This window comes from Castanea sativa, chromosome 10, assembly GCF_040712315.1.
Source record: "Castanea sativa cultivar Marrone di Chiusa Pesio chromosome 10, ASM4071231v1".
Lineage (NCBI taxonomy): Eukaryota > Viridiplantae > Streptophyta > Magnoliopsida > Fagales > Fagaceae > Castanea > Castanea sativa.
The window spans coordinates 39,228,181-39,244,581 of record NC_134022.1 but is presented as its reverse complement, the minus strand read 5'-3'; the positions used below and the strand labels follow the sequence as shown (position 1 = coordinate 39,244,581).

At 35.0% G+C, this 16,401-nt stretch overlaps 3 protein-coding genes across 4 annotated transcripts; all 3 read right to left on the bottom strand.

The window, feature by feature from the left end:
* Positions 1-1,475: 1,475 nt before the first annotated feature.
* On the bottom strand, positions 1,476-3,177 carry LOC142612513 (putative protein phosphatase 2C 51). Its single transcript, XM_075784598.1, has 4 exons — positions 2,845-3,177; positions 2,638-2,764; positions 2,147-2,324; positions 1,476-1,870 (listed from the first exon to the last, which is right to left on the bottom strand). The coding sequence occupies exons 1-4, from the start codon at positions 3,175-3,177 to the stop codon at positions 1,633-1,635; spliced, it is 876 nt and encodes a 291-aa protein (XP_075640713.1). The 3' UTR covers positions 1,476-1,632.
* A 1,733-nt stretch (positions 3,178-4,910) lies between these two features.
* Positions 4,911-9,311, bottom strand: LOC142612854 (putative protein phosphatase 2C 51). Of its 2 annotated transcripts, none has more exons than XM_075785022.1 (6): positions 8,977-9,311; positions 7,081-7,378; positions 6,241-6,494; positions 6,035-6,161; positions 5,534-5,711; positions 4,911-5,262 (listed from the first exon to the last, which is right to left on the bottom strand). In XM_075785022.1, the coding sequence occupies exons 2-6, from the start codon at positions 7,352-7,354 to the stop codon at positions 5,025-5,027; spliced, it is 1,071 nt and encodes a 356-aa protein (XP_075641137.1). In that variant the 5' UTR covers positions 7,355-7,378; positions 8,977-9,311; the 3' UTR covers positions 4,911-5,024. The 2 variants fall into 2 exon arrangements, with proteins under 2 accessions (XP_075641137.1, XP_075641138.1); XM_075785023.1 differs by having other exon boundaries at positions 7,081-7,317; positions 8,977-9,293.
* Positions 9,312-10,577: 1,266 nt separating this feature from the next.
* LOC142613102 (ETO1-like protein 1) lies at positions 10,578-16,401 on the bottom strand. Its single transcript, XM_075785299.1, has 5 exons — positions 15,263-16,401; positions 13,432-15,144; positions 12,856-13,147; positions 11,541-11,850; positions 10,578-10,840 (listed from the first exon to the last, which is right to left on the bottom strand). Exons 1-5 carry the CDS (start codon positions 15,400-15,402, stop codon positions 10,620-10,622), a joined length of 2,676 nt encoding a protein of 891 aa, XP_075641414.1. The 5' UTR covers positions 15,403-16,401; the 3' UTR covers positions 10,578-10,619.

The following is a 16,401-nucleotide window of genomic DNA, read 5'->3' as shown; positions in this document are numbered from 1 at the left end:
TGTCATTGTTTTCCACATAGTACCTTGATGTGTTTTGTTTAGTGCCTTTCAGGAAAGACAAGTTGAAGCCAAGTCAAGATTCCGAATCTTCTTCTTGCAGCAACTTCCAAGGTTAAGATCTTTTAGATTAGGCTTATTTATTGTGTAATCTTGAGTAGAATGTATTCTAGGACATTCAATGTACTCTTGTGGTTTTGTCACGGATTGCCAAAGGGGGAGATTGTTATGGACATATTTTTATGTCATTGACATATCCTTTGACAAAACGCACTTTACTTGTATTTGAGTATATCTAAGTAGGTTCAAGATGATCATTACAAGTGGTTAAATTGAAGACATGAAGATTACTCAAGAACTGCTCAAGAAAAGTGCAAACTGCAGGTCTCGATACCTCCTCGACAGAAGCTCGATCTGTCGAGATTCATTAAAACTCGACAGATGTCCCGATTGATCGAGCTTACGGGTTTTAGATTATAGCCAGCAACGTTTTTACTTTAAAAGACTATTTGTTTATGAGTTTGTATAATTCTTATTAGATTAGGAAAACTCAAGGTTTGTGTAAACCTATTTGGAATAGGAGAGCCCATTAAGCTCTTATTTAAAGGAGGTGGAAAAAGAAAAACCTAACCCTAAATAGCTTCAATTCATACTCTATTTCATAGTTACAAAGCGTATTTTTTTGTAGCTAACAATATTAAAATTATTTTGTTGATGCCTTTTTTCTCATAAAGAATTTTTACTTTTCTCTCTAAGAAATAACTGGTGAACAAATTGAAGATTCATTTAAAGAATTTACAAGGGAGGACATTGCAATAGTTTTGATTAGCCATTATGTAAGTTGATTCTTGTCATTTAGTTTCTCATTATCTTGTGGAACTATATATATGACAGAGCTGTTTGATTATTTACTTGTTGGATAGGGTAAAAGTATATCAAAGTGTTCTGTAAACACTTTTAGTGTACACCATTTTCTGTTTATCTCTTATCGATATTCAAATTTATTAAAAAAAAACATTGAAAAAAAAGGTTTTTTAGATCCAAAACATAAACTTTTTTTCGCTGTTTTCAAAATAGAAATTTTGTACTCAAAAACATTATTTAGAAATTCCCAACTTTGAATTGACCCCTAGCAATGCTAATTTCCACATGCACCACCACATGCACCACCAAAGACAAGCAAAAAAAACCCAGTGGCCAACTGCATGTTTTCATGCTATGCGTATCATATATTCTAAACTTTAGGTCAATCTGATTTTATTTATTAATGAATCCAATATTTTCTAACCAAAAAAAAAACGAAAATAAAAATCCAATCTCATTTATATATGATATGAATATCCTCAATATTTGGTCTACGTTATTTACTCAAATTGGTCAAGCTAGATAGCATATATTCAAGAAAACAGTAGTCCATAGAGTGCCATAATAATTTTTCATAAAAGAAAGGGGAAAACATCAATGAATGTACCCAATTATTATGGTTAAAAAGGTTATGATCTTTCATCAAACTGTTTTTGAGTAAATGATTGTATGTGTAACCAATGCTCCAAAAAAAGCAATTACAAACCAATTTAGCTAAAGCTAAGTCTCTAATTCTAACATCTTTCTTCCTACAAGTAGACAGAAAAACCATCAAAATGGAACTACAATAACTGACAAATTATCCACGCTGCCTTTCTCAAATGCTGAATTTACTATGCATTCAGCTAACGAGGACAAGGGCGAGCATGAACTTGAATCATGTATAAGATCACATACATCTTGCGGCGTCATGCTTTCAAAAATACCATCAGAAGAAACCACCAAAAATCTATCATTGGCATCTGGAGTTTGCCAACCTATCACTTCAGGCTCAACTATAACACCAAATCTGACCAAAAAAGAATGAAAATACAAGCTCCATTATAATTGCAAGTGTGTGTGTGTGTCTAAAAAGGGGGAAGTGGGGGGGGGGGGGTGTTTATGTCACTCATACTATTTCAGTATTTCTGAATGGAATGCAATCATAACAAATCAGTTAGTCCTAAAACTTTGAGATTGGTCTCTATTTCTGAATGGAATAAAAAATAGAAAATCAGGTAATAAAAATATGACAAACTGAGAAAATAAGGGAAAATTTAGCTGTCATTCAAGTTAAGAAACCCACCTCTTTTGGTACACATCACCAATGGCTCGGGACATAGGAAGTTCAGCGTTCACCCAAGGCTTACCCCAAAGCATAACAACGATACCACCAGCTGCTTCAATTCGAGCTCTTTCATCATCTCTACCTGGACTATGATCTTCTGTTAGTTCAGTAGCTGAAAGACTGGCTGTCAAGTTACCTGTCATTAACATGTAAGCATACAGATATTCAATTATTAGGTTAAAATAAGGTAAAGTTTTTATACTCCTTTACTTAATATACAAATAATGCTTGGGAAAGTCCTATTTCAGGTAAAAGCATTTAGACAAAGAAATTCTTTATCATTTTAGCACATATCTAATCGACACAAGTAATTTCAACTCAACTCAACTAAACCTTAATTCCCATTCAATAGGATCAATTATCTTCTGGGTGCAACTGGTTTAAGAGTCAGTAATTAATATCACTACATTAAAAAAAAAATGGAGATATCAGAGAGCCAGAACCTTGACCAGACTGAATTTTCTTTGTGCATGAAAGGGCCTTCGAGTCACCAACATTGGCAATTAAAATCTCCCCATCAACAAGAAGAGCCACAGTGGCAGTGGATCCTGAGAAAATCCTCTTTTCAAAAGCCTCCTGAAAGCATATAGCAGAACATAGATAAATCTGTGAAGAAAACCAGTTAAAAGTACTAGAAGTGAACAGACTCTGCTTGCCTGAGAAAATTTGAAATCAATGTCACGAATTGTCCTCAACAATGCTTCTTTTAATATTTCCAAATGTGTTATTTCATCCTCAGTTACAGATACTCCCTCGTACTGTTCCATAAGCTCGGAGGTATTGAATAAAGCATGCATGTAAAAGTAATCCAGCAGAAGTTTTGAAGCCATCTCACTAGCTTCCTCACCGATATGACCATCAAATACTGCCATAACACCAACTGTACCCTCCCCAAGCCCATTTTTGCCTCCATTCAAGTCAAGCTTCAAACAATAACTTGTCCACATCAATATAAACATCAAAAGTTTTCTGTCAGTTTGAGAAGTCATGCTCCTAAAGTAATGTTTCTTCAAGATATGAAACTTTACTTTGAGTGTCCTGTTATTGGATTCATTATAAATTTATATTAATACACATTCTCTCTCTTTTTTTCATGTGTTACATCTGAAATTTATGAATGTGAACATACAATAAAACCAGTCCTAAAATAATAAGGGTAAATTTTCAAGAGGGAGGAAAGAGAGAGTACCTAGATGTCACTACAAGAAAGTCAACTAATATATTAACCATTTTGAGCATACAAAAGAAGACCCAATACCGTTCCAAAAAAAAAAAAAAAGCATTATGCCCTGCTTTGTTGCTAGGAAAGAAACCTCAAATTGTTTAGATTCGGATTTTTCATTATTTAAGAAGTAGAAAAACAACAATAAAAAAGGATTTCACCTTACGTTTTGTTCATTTTGGTTAAACCAAATGGAATGTGAATGTATAAAGGGGCCAAGAGCTAGAAAAAGAAAGAATAGAAAAACAAAGGAATACACGGGCTATAACAAGACTGATGGTTGTACCTGATCAATAGGGTTTGATTTGAATCTGAGAGGAACGGTTCGATTGGGACTATAGTAGTTGTAGTTGTAGTTGTAGTTTTAGAATGAGTCAGTGTGAATGGCTCTGACTCGGACTCTCTCTCTCTCTGTGAGAGTAATCTTCCTCTATATATGGTGCTCGGTTCCGTAGTTGGAGGTGATACTGTTACGTTGGTGAGCAATAGGATTGCCATGTCAGATTAGTCAAAGCAGCTAGCACTTGCCACAATTATCTGTTAATATAGTCGTTTGATTTAATTAAACAAAACTAAGTTTTTTTTTTTTTTTTTTTGAGAAGGAAATAAAACTAAGTTGGATTAGTGAAAGAAGCTAGCATTTGCCACGTCACCTATTAATAATATTTTCATTTAACTAACCATATTACATAAGTTTCAATCAAGAAATTAAAAGTGGAGAACCTGCCTATAGCTCAATTAGTTGGTATTTAAATATTGTCTATACTGAAAATTGATTAATGTTTTGACTTAATGATAAAAAATAATTATTTTGACAAGAACATCATAAGTTGAAAATGTATTGTATCTATCAAAAATCTAGTTTGCCCCTCCTAAACGTTCAACGTATATCATTTTTAATGAATGTAAGCAATCTTGTAATAGGTTCATTTCCATTAAATGGATCCATTATATGGTTCAGATTAAATTTTAGAAATTTAAATATGAATATAGTGGCACATCTTTTAAAATTTTAAATGATGTGGCATTTTCTACATTGTTAGCCAAGAATAAATGATCCTATTTCGTAGGCAACGTGTAGCATTTTGGTCAATTTTGATTATTTCCTTTGATTCAGTCCATTCTATCCAACTCAGTCCAATTTGGTCATTTAATCCACATTTTAGTCCACTTTGGTTAATTTTAGTCTACTTTAGTCCATTCGGTCCACTTCAGTCTATTCAGTCCATTTAAGAATTAAATTTGAGTAGTTTCAACTTGCTAGATTGAGAAAAACAGTTTTTTTTTTTTTTTAAATTAAATTAAATTATTAAGATATATAATTATAAGCTTATTATTATTATTTTTTCCTCTCTTCTGGTCCACTAAAGGCCTTTTTTTTTTTTAATTCAATAGTTGGGGAGAGGGAGAGTTTTTGATCTTTCATCATGCTCTTTTTGAGTAAATAAACCGATGTGTAGCCAATGCTAACTTAAAAGAATAAAGTAAAAAGAAGAGAGAGACAGAGAAGAAGATGAAGAAATTACAAACCACTTTGGCTAAAGCCTATCTAATTCTGGTATCTTTCTACCAAGAAGTTCACAACAACAACAAAAAATACAAATAAATAAAACATCATAATGGAACTACAATAACTGACAAATTATCCATGCTACCTTTCTCAAATGCTGTATTTACAATGCAATCGCCCAATGAGGATGAGGGCGAGCATGAACTTGAATCATATATAAGATCACACACATCTTGCGGCGTCAAGCTTTCGAAAATACCATCAGATGAAACCACCAGAAATCTATCATTGGCATCTAGAGGTTGCCAACCCGTCACTTGAGGCACAGCTATAACACCAAATCTGACCACACAAGAAGAATACAAGCTCCATTAAAATTGGAAGTATATATAAATCATAACATAACTGAAAGCAAACCCTAGACATTATAAAAATCAGAACTTCTTTTTTACCTCAAGTAAAAACTATGATTGCGTGTGTGAGAAAGGGTGGGTGGGTGGGGCTTAATATATCATTCTACTTCTGAACGGAATATAGTGTGCAAACAATAACAAAGCCTTTACTCCCAAAACTTTAAGGTTGGTTACTATTTCTGAATGGAATAAGAAATCACCTCTTTAGATACACATCACCAATGGCTCTGGATAAAGTGAGTATTCGATTGACTCGAGGCACACCCCAAACACTAACAACAGAACCACCAGCTGCTTCAATTCGAGCTCTTTCATCATCTCTATCTGGATGATGATCTTCTGTTAGTTTAGTGACTGAAAGACTAGTTGTCAAGTTGCCTGTCATTTTCATGTAAACATACAGATAGTCAGCTATTAGGTTAAAAAAAAGGTAAAAGTTTATATACTCTCTGCTTAATATACAACCAACTTCTTAGGAAAGTCATTTTTCATGTAGAAGCATTAAGAGAGGTATTCTTTACCATTTTAGCATGCTTCTAACAGGGACAACTAAATTTAACTCAACCCAACTAAACCTTTAATCCCATTCATTAGTATCAACTATCTTCTGGATGCAACTGGTTAAAGAGTCAATATAACTAATGAGAGAGAGAGAGAGAGAGAGAGAGAGAGAGAAGATATCAGAGAATCAATTAACTGACCAGACTGAATCTTCTTTGTGCATAAAAGGGCCTTTGAGTCACCAACATTGGCAATTAAAATTTTCTCATCAACAAGAAGAGCCACAGTGGCAGTGGATCCTGTGAAAATCTTCCTTTTAAAAGCCTCCTGAAAGTATACAGCGGAACATAGATCTATAGTTGAAGAAAACCAGCTAAAGAACTAAAAGTACATAGGTACTGCTTGCCTGAGAAAATTTGAAATCAATTTCTTGAATTGTATTCAACAATGCTTCTTTTAGTATTTTCAAATGTGTGATTTCATTATCAGTTACAGGTAACACTCCCTTGTACTGTGTCAGTAGCTTGTATGACTTGAATAAAGCATGCATGTAAAAGTAATCCAACAGAAGTTTTGAAGCCATCTCACTAGCTTCCTTACCACCATGACCATCAAATACTGCCATAACACCAACTTTACCCTCCTCAAGACCACTTTTTCCTGCATCCAAGGCATGCTTCAAACAATAAGTTGTCCACATCAATGTAAATATCAAAAGTTTTTGTCAAAGTGAAAAAGTGATGCTCCTAAAGCAGTGTTTCTTCAACATATGAAACCTTAGTTTGTCTAACAAATGAGAAAGGAAAATAATTTGGGTGCCCTGTTATTGGATTCATTATACATATATAGTTTTACCCTCTCTTTCTTTTTTCTTTTTTCCTTTTCCATTTTTTAAGGGTAATACTAAAATTTTAAAAAGTAACAAATTAAATATTAGCATCATGTTTGACATATAATATGGCTGAATCTTTAATTTACTACTTTTTGAAACATCAGGGTTTTAATTTGTTACTTTGAAACTATAAGTTTCAATTTTTATTTTTTTTTTATTCGAAAACTATATGGTTTAAATTGTTCTACTCCTAAAATCAAGGCTTTAAAATGTAATTTCCCCATTTTCCCCCCAACACTAGCAGATCCTAAATACAGTTTCACATGTTAAATCTGAAATTTATAAATCCAAAAATACAAATAAAATCAGTCAAAAAGTAAGGGTAACTTTCAAGAGGGAGGAAAGAGAGAGTACCAAGACGTGGTATTTTCATGTCAAGATGGCATAAGATACGATCTTCTTGGTAGTCCCTATGTCCCTGAAGTGTAGCAGACTGACAGTTTAAAGTCTTATTTTGAAGAGATTCAGTGGAAAGAACCCACTCAGAACATTCAGGAGATTCCAACACAGTAGAAATGCCACCTTCGTCGTATGCCATCATACATGATACAGATACTCCATATGAAGATGGAATCGCAAGAACAAAAATTCCTAACCAGAGTATTGAAATTTTAAAACCTTTCATCATGAAGTGGACAAAAGAAATTTACTCCTGAGAAAAAAGAAATACCAAAAGTCATACAGAGAAACACTTTAAACTCTGGAAAAATCAAACTAACACAGTCTTAAGAAATGCAGAGATATGGCAGTTTGTTTGGCCAACTATAGGTAGAAAATTGAATAGGAATAAAAAAAATTTAAAAGCTTCAATAGTAAACCAAGAGTCAATTTTTTCGCTTTCTAGTAAAAGTCTCATTAAACGATAGTCATAAAAATTCATTTTTTGGCACCCTGTAATCATGAGAACATGGCATCCTATCTTCTCAGTCTATCAGTTACAGAGACATTCAAAAGGTGATTCAAAATTTAGATTTCTCAAGACTCATATGATACGTTAGTTGGCATTTTAATACACGAGTGAAGTTTTGGCAAGTAGAGGTTGTAAACATATTACACAGAAATGATATAGTGATTAGTTAAAGAAATACCAACCAAAATTATTGACATTTGAGAGATAATATAGTGATTAGTTAAAGTTTTGGCTAGCACATAAGCCACTTGTATTGCTTATAAAATAAAATAAAACTATTACTTTAAGATGAACAATTAGGAGAAAACTATTTGGTGCTACTCTTCTGGTTACTGCTTCTTCAAAGTATTTCTAACAATACAAAATATGAATGTAATCAGTCTTTCCCCCACCCCTTGCAACCCACACAAAAACAAAACACAAGCCACCTACAATTGTTGTCAACATATACTAGAAACTGATCAATTAGACATTTATGATTTATGTACAATGGTGGTAGTTACTTTAGCTGTATATACTAGTTTTAAGATGGTAGCAAATGCTTACATTAGTAAAAGAATATCGTAAGAAACCCTTTTAATTACACAATATACTACCCCAAAACCATATGTTATATTAAGCATTGCACAATATACTACCCCAAAACCATATGTTATATCATCATGAATTCTACTACTCCTTTTCCCCTTTCTGCCCTGCACCAGGAGCAGAGTGCACTTTATATTTATATTTTCAGAAGAAAAAACGTGCTAGTCTAGAGAACATGTTCACGATCGCTTCTAAACCGCGCATAAAAAGGTCTCTAATAAGTAAATTCACACACACAAACACACACACATAGTTTCTAGAAGAAAGCAGCAAAACTGAATACACTAGAAATCTGTCTAGTCTTAGGGAAACCCATTCTCTATTTTTGCCAATAAGTAAAAGAAATCTATCCCCGAATCAACCAAAGAGACCAAATTGAAATCTGGGGTGTTCAACTTCAAATGGCAAGTTGAAGCCAAGAGCTTTGTACCTCAGTTGCACTATTTTATAAATTTTAGGTTTTGCATAAAATTAACATTTTTAAGCTAACAATAGATATTCACAAACAATCAAACAAACAAACCCACTAAAATTTCGAGTTTTTACAATAGATATTCATGCCTTGTTTGGTACCTAGGAAAGAAAGAAACCTGAAATTCATGTAATTAGCTTTGGATTTTCATTAATTTAAGAAGCTGGGAAACGAAAGGCAATAATAATCAACTATAACCAAGCAATAAGTTATTTTCGTTAACCAAACCGAACCATAGCTTAGCTAGAAAAAGAAAGGCAAAAAAATTGATATGTTGTACCTGGTGAATGGGCTATGAATTGAGTCTTGAGAGGAACGATTTGATTTGCGACTGTGATAGAGTGAGTGAGTGAGTCAGTGTGAATGACTCGGACTCTCTTTCTCTCTCTCTCTCTCTCAGTATCCGATTGAATTTGTAAGCGTATACAACTATATATAGTGCTCGGCTCCAAAGCTAGGCGGTCAATCCTTCGTTGATACTGAGTTGTTATGCATAATCAAACAAATGAACTGAAAAAGAATAGAAATTTGGGTGGTTGAATAGATTTGCAGTTGAATTTCCGTCTACACCAAAAGCGCATTAATGTCTTGGTCTGATGTTAGAAAATGAATGATGGAAACAGATGTTCTAAGATGAAATTCTATAAATAAATAAATCAATCCCATAAAAAAAAAAAAAAAAAAATATATATATATATATATATATATATATATATATATCAAATTGCACAAATTTTTTTAAATAAAATAACAACTTATCTGTGTTTTTTTTTTTTTTTTTTGTTCCGTCTCTAGGATGAAAATGTTTTAGCGTTCTTTGTCAAAGCAGTGCTCCTTAAATTTGTTGTTCCTCAGTAGCTTAGTGGTAGAGCGGTCGGCTGTCAACTGATTGGTCGTAGGTTCAAATCCTATTTTATTATTTTATCTTTCGAACGAAGATTAAGTGTTCTTATAGATCTATCAAGTAGTGCCTTTTAGAAACTCCCATATATATTCTTTGTAATCGCCACATAAATCATATGCTTTATCAATTTTGATTTCTGAATGTTCTTATTCGACAACAAGAAATTTTATCGATTGAGCTAATTGAATCCACTGTTGCTGAATTCTTTAGCCTATGAAAATCATTTATAACCCTTTACATAATTGTTGAGATGTCGTATTGAACTTGTTACCCAATAGTTTTTGAACATGTAGAACACAGCAAGAGAATTTGTTCTTTGGTGTTTAAGCTTCAGGTTGGCCCAAGATTTTCAATGTCCCAATTCACAGCCTTAACCCTGCCCCTATTCTCTATAGTGGTCTACTACAAACAGCAGAATTCAGGGATTCGTATTCTGGACCCTTAAAAAGGAGTGAGGAAAGTAAAGTACTACTTGAGCCCAAAGACTCATGCTTAACAGAACAAACGGTTAATCATGGTTTTGGATTTCTTTTTGTATAGAGAACCAATAATAATAGTAGGGATCACAATTTTTTGCAACCATAAAAGTCTGGCCAGTGGCCAAAAAAAACACACACACACACACACACAAGAAGTGAAAAAGACAGACTAGCTGCTAAAGCATGAATAGAACCCCAGCTTTTCATCTTTTGCTTCATCTCCCTACTCCCATGGGCAAAATGCATAAGTAATAGAAACTGAGTATCCCATGTAAAATAACTTGCATGTGTTCTTTCTTATATCAGTTTAATAACAGGAAACTAATTTAAGGGAAAGACAATTTTTTACTGTGACAAATTAAATTATATTACCAAATATATTAAAACATAAAATTACAAAATTTGGGTTAAAAAGGAAAAAGAAAAAGAAAAAAAGATATGACATGGTGTACAGGCACAAGCTCACTAGTATAAATGATGGTAATATAATTTAACTTGTTTTTCTTTTTTTTTCCAATCTTACAATTTTCTTTTTCTAATTCATGGTTCATGGCTGTATACACGGCTGTGAAGCTCCAACATTTCTTGATCGTTTGGATCAACAGAAAGAGCTGCTCGACAGTCCCGTAGTGCACCTAAGACCTCGCCAACGTGCTCATGGAACGCAGCCCGCAGATGTAGAAGGTGAACATCTGCTTTGAATGAAATTGCTCTTGATAGTTCAGCAATGGCTTCTTTTTCTTTGTGGCTGTCCATTAACACTGCTCCAACCAAACACAATATGAACTTAATAACAGTGGTAGCTACAGAATCCCAACAGCCAAAAATCAAAAAGACTACAATAGCAGCACCGAATCACTTTACTCTGCACGCATTTTTTTCACAACCTGCTGAGATGGCAAGTCATGAGTGGTTGAAAATTTTCATATGGACCCACTACTGACGCCAATTTTATTTTCCACCATTCACATTTTGCCACTTTAGCAAAGTTGTGAAAAAAATTATGTCACAAGATTTTATTCAAAGCCTCATTAGTTCGAATGGACAGTAAAGTTGAACACAAAATATCCGTGTACAATTCCACAGTTCTAGATGGATAGAAAAAAAAGAGTTGACCACCTCAAATTTCATTATGCCACTAAAGGTGGTGCATTATGAAGACTAAATCCCTAGAAGACTTAAAAACTTAAAAGTACACTACAAGATATAACATCCACATAATTCAGGTTATACAATAAACTTGCAAAAGAAATTCTGTTTTAACCGTGTTCATTTTTGGTATCAAGTGAGGAAATTTCTTCACATAAATTATACACCAGCAACAATAATCGTCATTTAATTGTTGAGGACTTGGCGGTCATCATTTATTTCAATTGTTTGAGATCTTTACATTACAGATTTTTCAGGCACCACTAAAGTCATGCAGTTATAAGAAAAGGGATGGGGGGTGGGGGATCTAACCTGCAGCTCGATATCTGTAAGGGTACACCCTGAGGGGATCTAATTGGGTGACCATCTCCAGATCCGCCTTTGTAAAATCACGATCACAGTACTCAGACCTCTTCTCATAGGCAGATGCATTGTTCCGAGCCTTCTCAATCAGTTTGGTCATTTCATCATATGCAGCAGACTTATCATTTCTGAGAAAATGAACCCGAGCTAGGCCCTGGTGGGCTCGTGTGTGCCGGATGTTAAGGGCATTAATGTAACAATTAGCTGCTAAGTCTAACTTCTGACAATCTACATAAACGCTTCCGAGATTGTTCAGTGCCTGGCAAATGGAAATATTAGGACTCAACTAACGATCACAGAATTCATGAAAATCTATAAATCCAAATCATTATTACAGTTTGGCAACATGATGGACTGATTAGCTTTCTACATTTTCACTTCTGTTTACAACAAATATGCTACCTTCTGGTCAATCATCAAGTCTCTCTGAAGCCTGAAGGCTAAAACCTTCTTGCAATATTCCTTAATATGGTTGGACCCCATCACTATTCACTACTCAACACTTGCTAAAGCTTGAATTTTCATATAGTCAGGTGGTCCAATTTGAAAATGCTCATATCCACTACTAATATAAAGGCTTCAAAAGGAAAGAAAAAGGAGAGAATTCATCATTGGACATCCCTTACTAGAAAGGGAAAATAGTCGAGATATCGTCTATCAACCAAGATAAAATCACTCAGTAATGAGGTGCGCTGATTAATTGTATCAATAAGAGAACCTCTTTAAAAAATAAATGCACATCTGCCCAATAAACATAGTGCAGAGAAGATGACCTGACAAGTGCAACGTTATTTAATCACCCCTTGATTGCAACAAGGGCTCATCTTTTATTCTATCCCACAGATGTTTCTCCAACAAGAACAACATCATCAAAACTAAAATCATGTTATCATTCTAGAAATAACCTTAATCCAAGAAACCATAAGGTCGCAAGCATAGGATAATGAAGGCATATAACCATGACTTGGATAAGCATGAATTTTATTACAAATCACAGTATTTTTTATTAATTCAAGAAAGACAAACAGCCAAGTGCACAGGAAAGTTATAGAAACGTAAACTGACAAAATTTAAGAGTATAGTTTTTGTAGTATTAAGCATTGACTACTTCATTGAGAGCCTATATACTACCTCTACACTTTTTTCAAAATGAAATAATCATACATTAATTTTTTAAAAGAACCATGATACCAAACATGCCTTTGTTTGCAAGTGCATAATAAGAAAGTCTTCCATGAAAATGCCCAGAGATAGACAACCATACCTGACCTTTACGAAGCCTGTCTGATGGACACTTCAATGCATCTTCAAGAAGTGAAACAACAGTTGAAGAACAAGATGGATCTTGGCTGGAGTCAGCCAATGCATAGGCTTTCAGGAAGAAGGCCTCAAAGGACCTCTTGATTTTGATAGACTCTTCTGCTTTCTGGAGCCCTTCCTCACAATGACCAGTATCATATAAGATCCATCCCTCATAGACCAGCCGTTCATGTTCACTGGATGCATGTTGGCGAGCTAATTGTAAACTCCGCATGGCTGCCTCAGGACAGTTCAACCTGATCAAGTGACGGTTTAAGGGTTCTAGTCACCCCAATGTAAAAAGAAATATTTTACAACCTAAAATATCACATACGTAGAAGAGAAGAAATGAAGCCAAATTCAGGATTTACAGGACCTGATGTAATTCCCACAGCATGAACAGATTCACACATATACCAAATTGCAAAGAAAAAAAAAAAGGTTTAAAAATACTTGATGAGATAGAAGAGTTTCTAGTCCTTTTAAACTCCAGGGGTTATTTTATTACAGTGCCCAAAACAGATCAGAAAGCTGGACATACCTCAAAAGAAGCAAAGACTGTCTGAAGTATAAAATCCCCTTTGCTGCATCAGATTCAAGCATCTGGTAGATAACAGACAGAGACCCAATATCATCAACTGAAGACCACCGCTCATACAATTGCATCCAACAATCTGCTGTAGTCCAATTATCTACATGCTCATGCACAAGAGTACGGAACTGGGATGCTGCCACCCGTCCCTCAAACATCCTATAATCAGGGGAAAGTGTGAGAATAGCCTGAACGTCACAAAGGGCTGACTGATAATTCTCAAGTGCCAGAAAGAAACAAAACCGAAGCTCCAAGCATTCTAATGCAAGTTTAAACCCAAGAACCCGATTAATTTCTTTAAGCGCATCTGTAGCATTCTGTTTCCTCATTGATGAAGCAGCCCGATACATGTAGGGATAAGTAAGAGTTGGGTCCAACTCAGTTGCTTTCTCAAGTTCCTCCTTCCTCTTATCACCTTCGCAGTATAATGATCTCTCCTGATGCATCCAACCAAGTGGGGTAACAGTGGAAATTACAGAGCTGAGCTTCTCATAAGCCCAAAGTTTATGACCCTTGATGTAACCAACTCTAGCCAAACCTGCAACAGAATAAATATGGCCAGCGTTCAAAGCTGCCTCAAAAAGATGTTCGGCTTCATCATACTCTTTCCTCATCAGCCTCACACATCCCAATTGATGAAGCCCCAAAAGTCTCTGCTGGTCTGTATCAGCAAACTCAATCAGCTTTTCTAGGAAACAAGCTGTTTTACCAGACCTAGGATCAAGGTTTATGGCAACTTCACTTAATAAACAGTATAGGGAAAATGAGGCTGGCCCAACCATGATTGATCTTCGTCGTCTATTAGCATTAATAAACATTTCCACCACCCGATCATCATTCAAACAATCAGGTAGATCACGTAAAAAAATTTGCAAACATGAGGCTGCTAAAATTGGAGTATTCTCTTCAAGAGCATATTCCATAAGTTCCACTGCGTCTTCTCTAGTGCAAACCAGAGATGTGAGTTTCCTATCACAAGCATCTTTGAGCCTTTCACAACAAAACTTGTTTGCAAAAAATAATATTTCCAGCAAGAGATTTGGAGGGACTTCACTTAACCTGCCTGTCATACTAAATTCCTTAACTGCCCTCATACCTGATGGCGAGATATTGTTTTCAGATAAATCAATGTCCTCACAAAGTGATTCTGTGAAACACCCATTTAGCATAGCATTAAATGGGGTTGAAAGGCTGGAGATTTTCTGCCTATCACAAACTATTTTCTCATCTCCAATTCTAAAACTAACATTCCTCAAAACTTGGTTCCCATTCATCGAAACACACTCATGGGAATTAACATTTAAATTGAGGGGAAGCTGAGATGCTACATCAATAGGCCCAAACTCTTGTGCACATTTCACACAAGTGCCAAGCAAGTCAGCAATAAGATCTTCCCCTTGCTTCTCATACTTCAACCATGCCCCAAATATAAGCTTCTCATGAACAGTGCTAGCCTTCTGCCAAGCTGCGCGGAGACTTCTCCGCATCAATTTGACCTCTCCAAGGCCTCTAAACACCTGAAACTGTAATAAACAGAGGTTTGACCTCTCTTGCGGAGGACATGATTCGAGTTCTTCATGAATTTGAGCTAAAACTTCTACATAATCAACAGGTTTAAAGAATGGGAGTATCTGTGGCTCAGGGACCTTGATAAAAGATTCTCTACACCAATTTAAACCCCCCAAGAAACAACAAGACAACACCAAAACTACTTTAATTCACTTAATAGGAAAATAAATTAAGCTGCTGTAACTGACTAATTTGAGTAGAAAAAACTTACATAGATGAAGATGAAGAAGAAGAAGAAGGATGCAATGAAAGTTTGGAAAGTTTCCCTCTTTCAACTTGGAGCCAAGACTGTGGATTGAGAGCATTGAGCTGTGTTTCTTTACAAGACTCAGAGGGAAAGAAAGTCCTCATGGGGCATAAGAGATGAAACAAGTCCCAGATCTCCACAATAGCAAGATGGGTTTCTCTCTCCAAAACAACTCAAACACAATAAAAGTATGGGGGAAAAAACAGCTCCTTTTAATCACAAATCACTACCCTTAGCTGAGACAAATTCTAACCCCACCCCAGCAGACATCAAAGAAGAACCTAAAAGTTAAATTTGAAAATACAAAACTACAAATAAACAAAACAGTCACAATAATATAATATGTGGGCTTCTTTCAAAGAGTAGATACACTCCAATTCAAAAAAGAAAAAAGATACCAGTGGGTTCCTTTTCGCTCACCAAAAGAACAAAAATCAATCTTTGTTTTTTACTTTACCAATCACAATCATACAACAAAAATTATGCTGATTCTGTGATAAACAAAGGATAGACCAGAACCCATTATTATTTTGCATCTAATTTACAATAGAATAAAATATCATTAGTCTCTTCAACATATAAAAATCATAAAAAACCAGAAAAGACCAAACACCCACTAATGTTTACGTAAGATCTCTACCAGAAAAATGACCAAACCAACATTTAAGCCCACCCAAACCCCCCATAAAGAGCCAAACAAAGCAAAGCACAGAGCAAGAGAGAGAGACCCACTTCACTTTGTGGCTTGAATTTGCAGACCCAGATCAGAAAATAGGAGCTGGGAGCTTCAGAGAGTAGTAGGAGACCAGACAAGAGAATAGGAATCCAAACGAAAAATTCTAACTTTAAATTCCCTTCTGTCTTTTTTGTTTGGTAAAAGGGAAAGTTTTTTTCTTTTACTTTTTTGCCAACTTTCTTTCCGTTGGAGAGGTCAGAAAAGAAAAGAAAAGATAATATATAGTAGCAGACACTCTTTGTTGGAAGTAGAACTGTAGAGCTGTAGAAGTGGGACAAACTAAACAAAAGTACAAAAACTAGTCTAAAACCGAAATCCAAACGACGTCGCTTTAAAGATGGTAAGCGTTTTTGTTTTAGTTACTGTG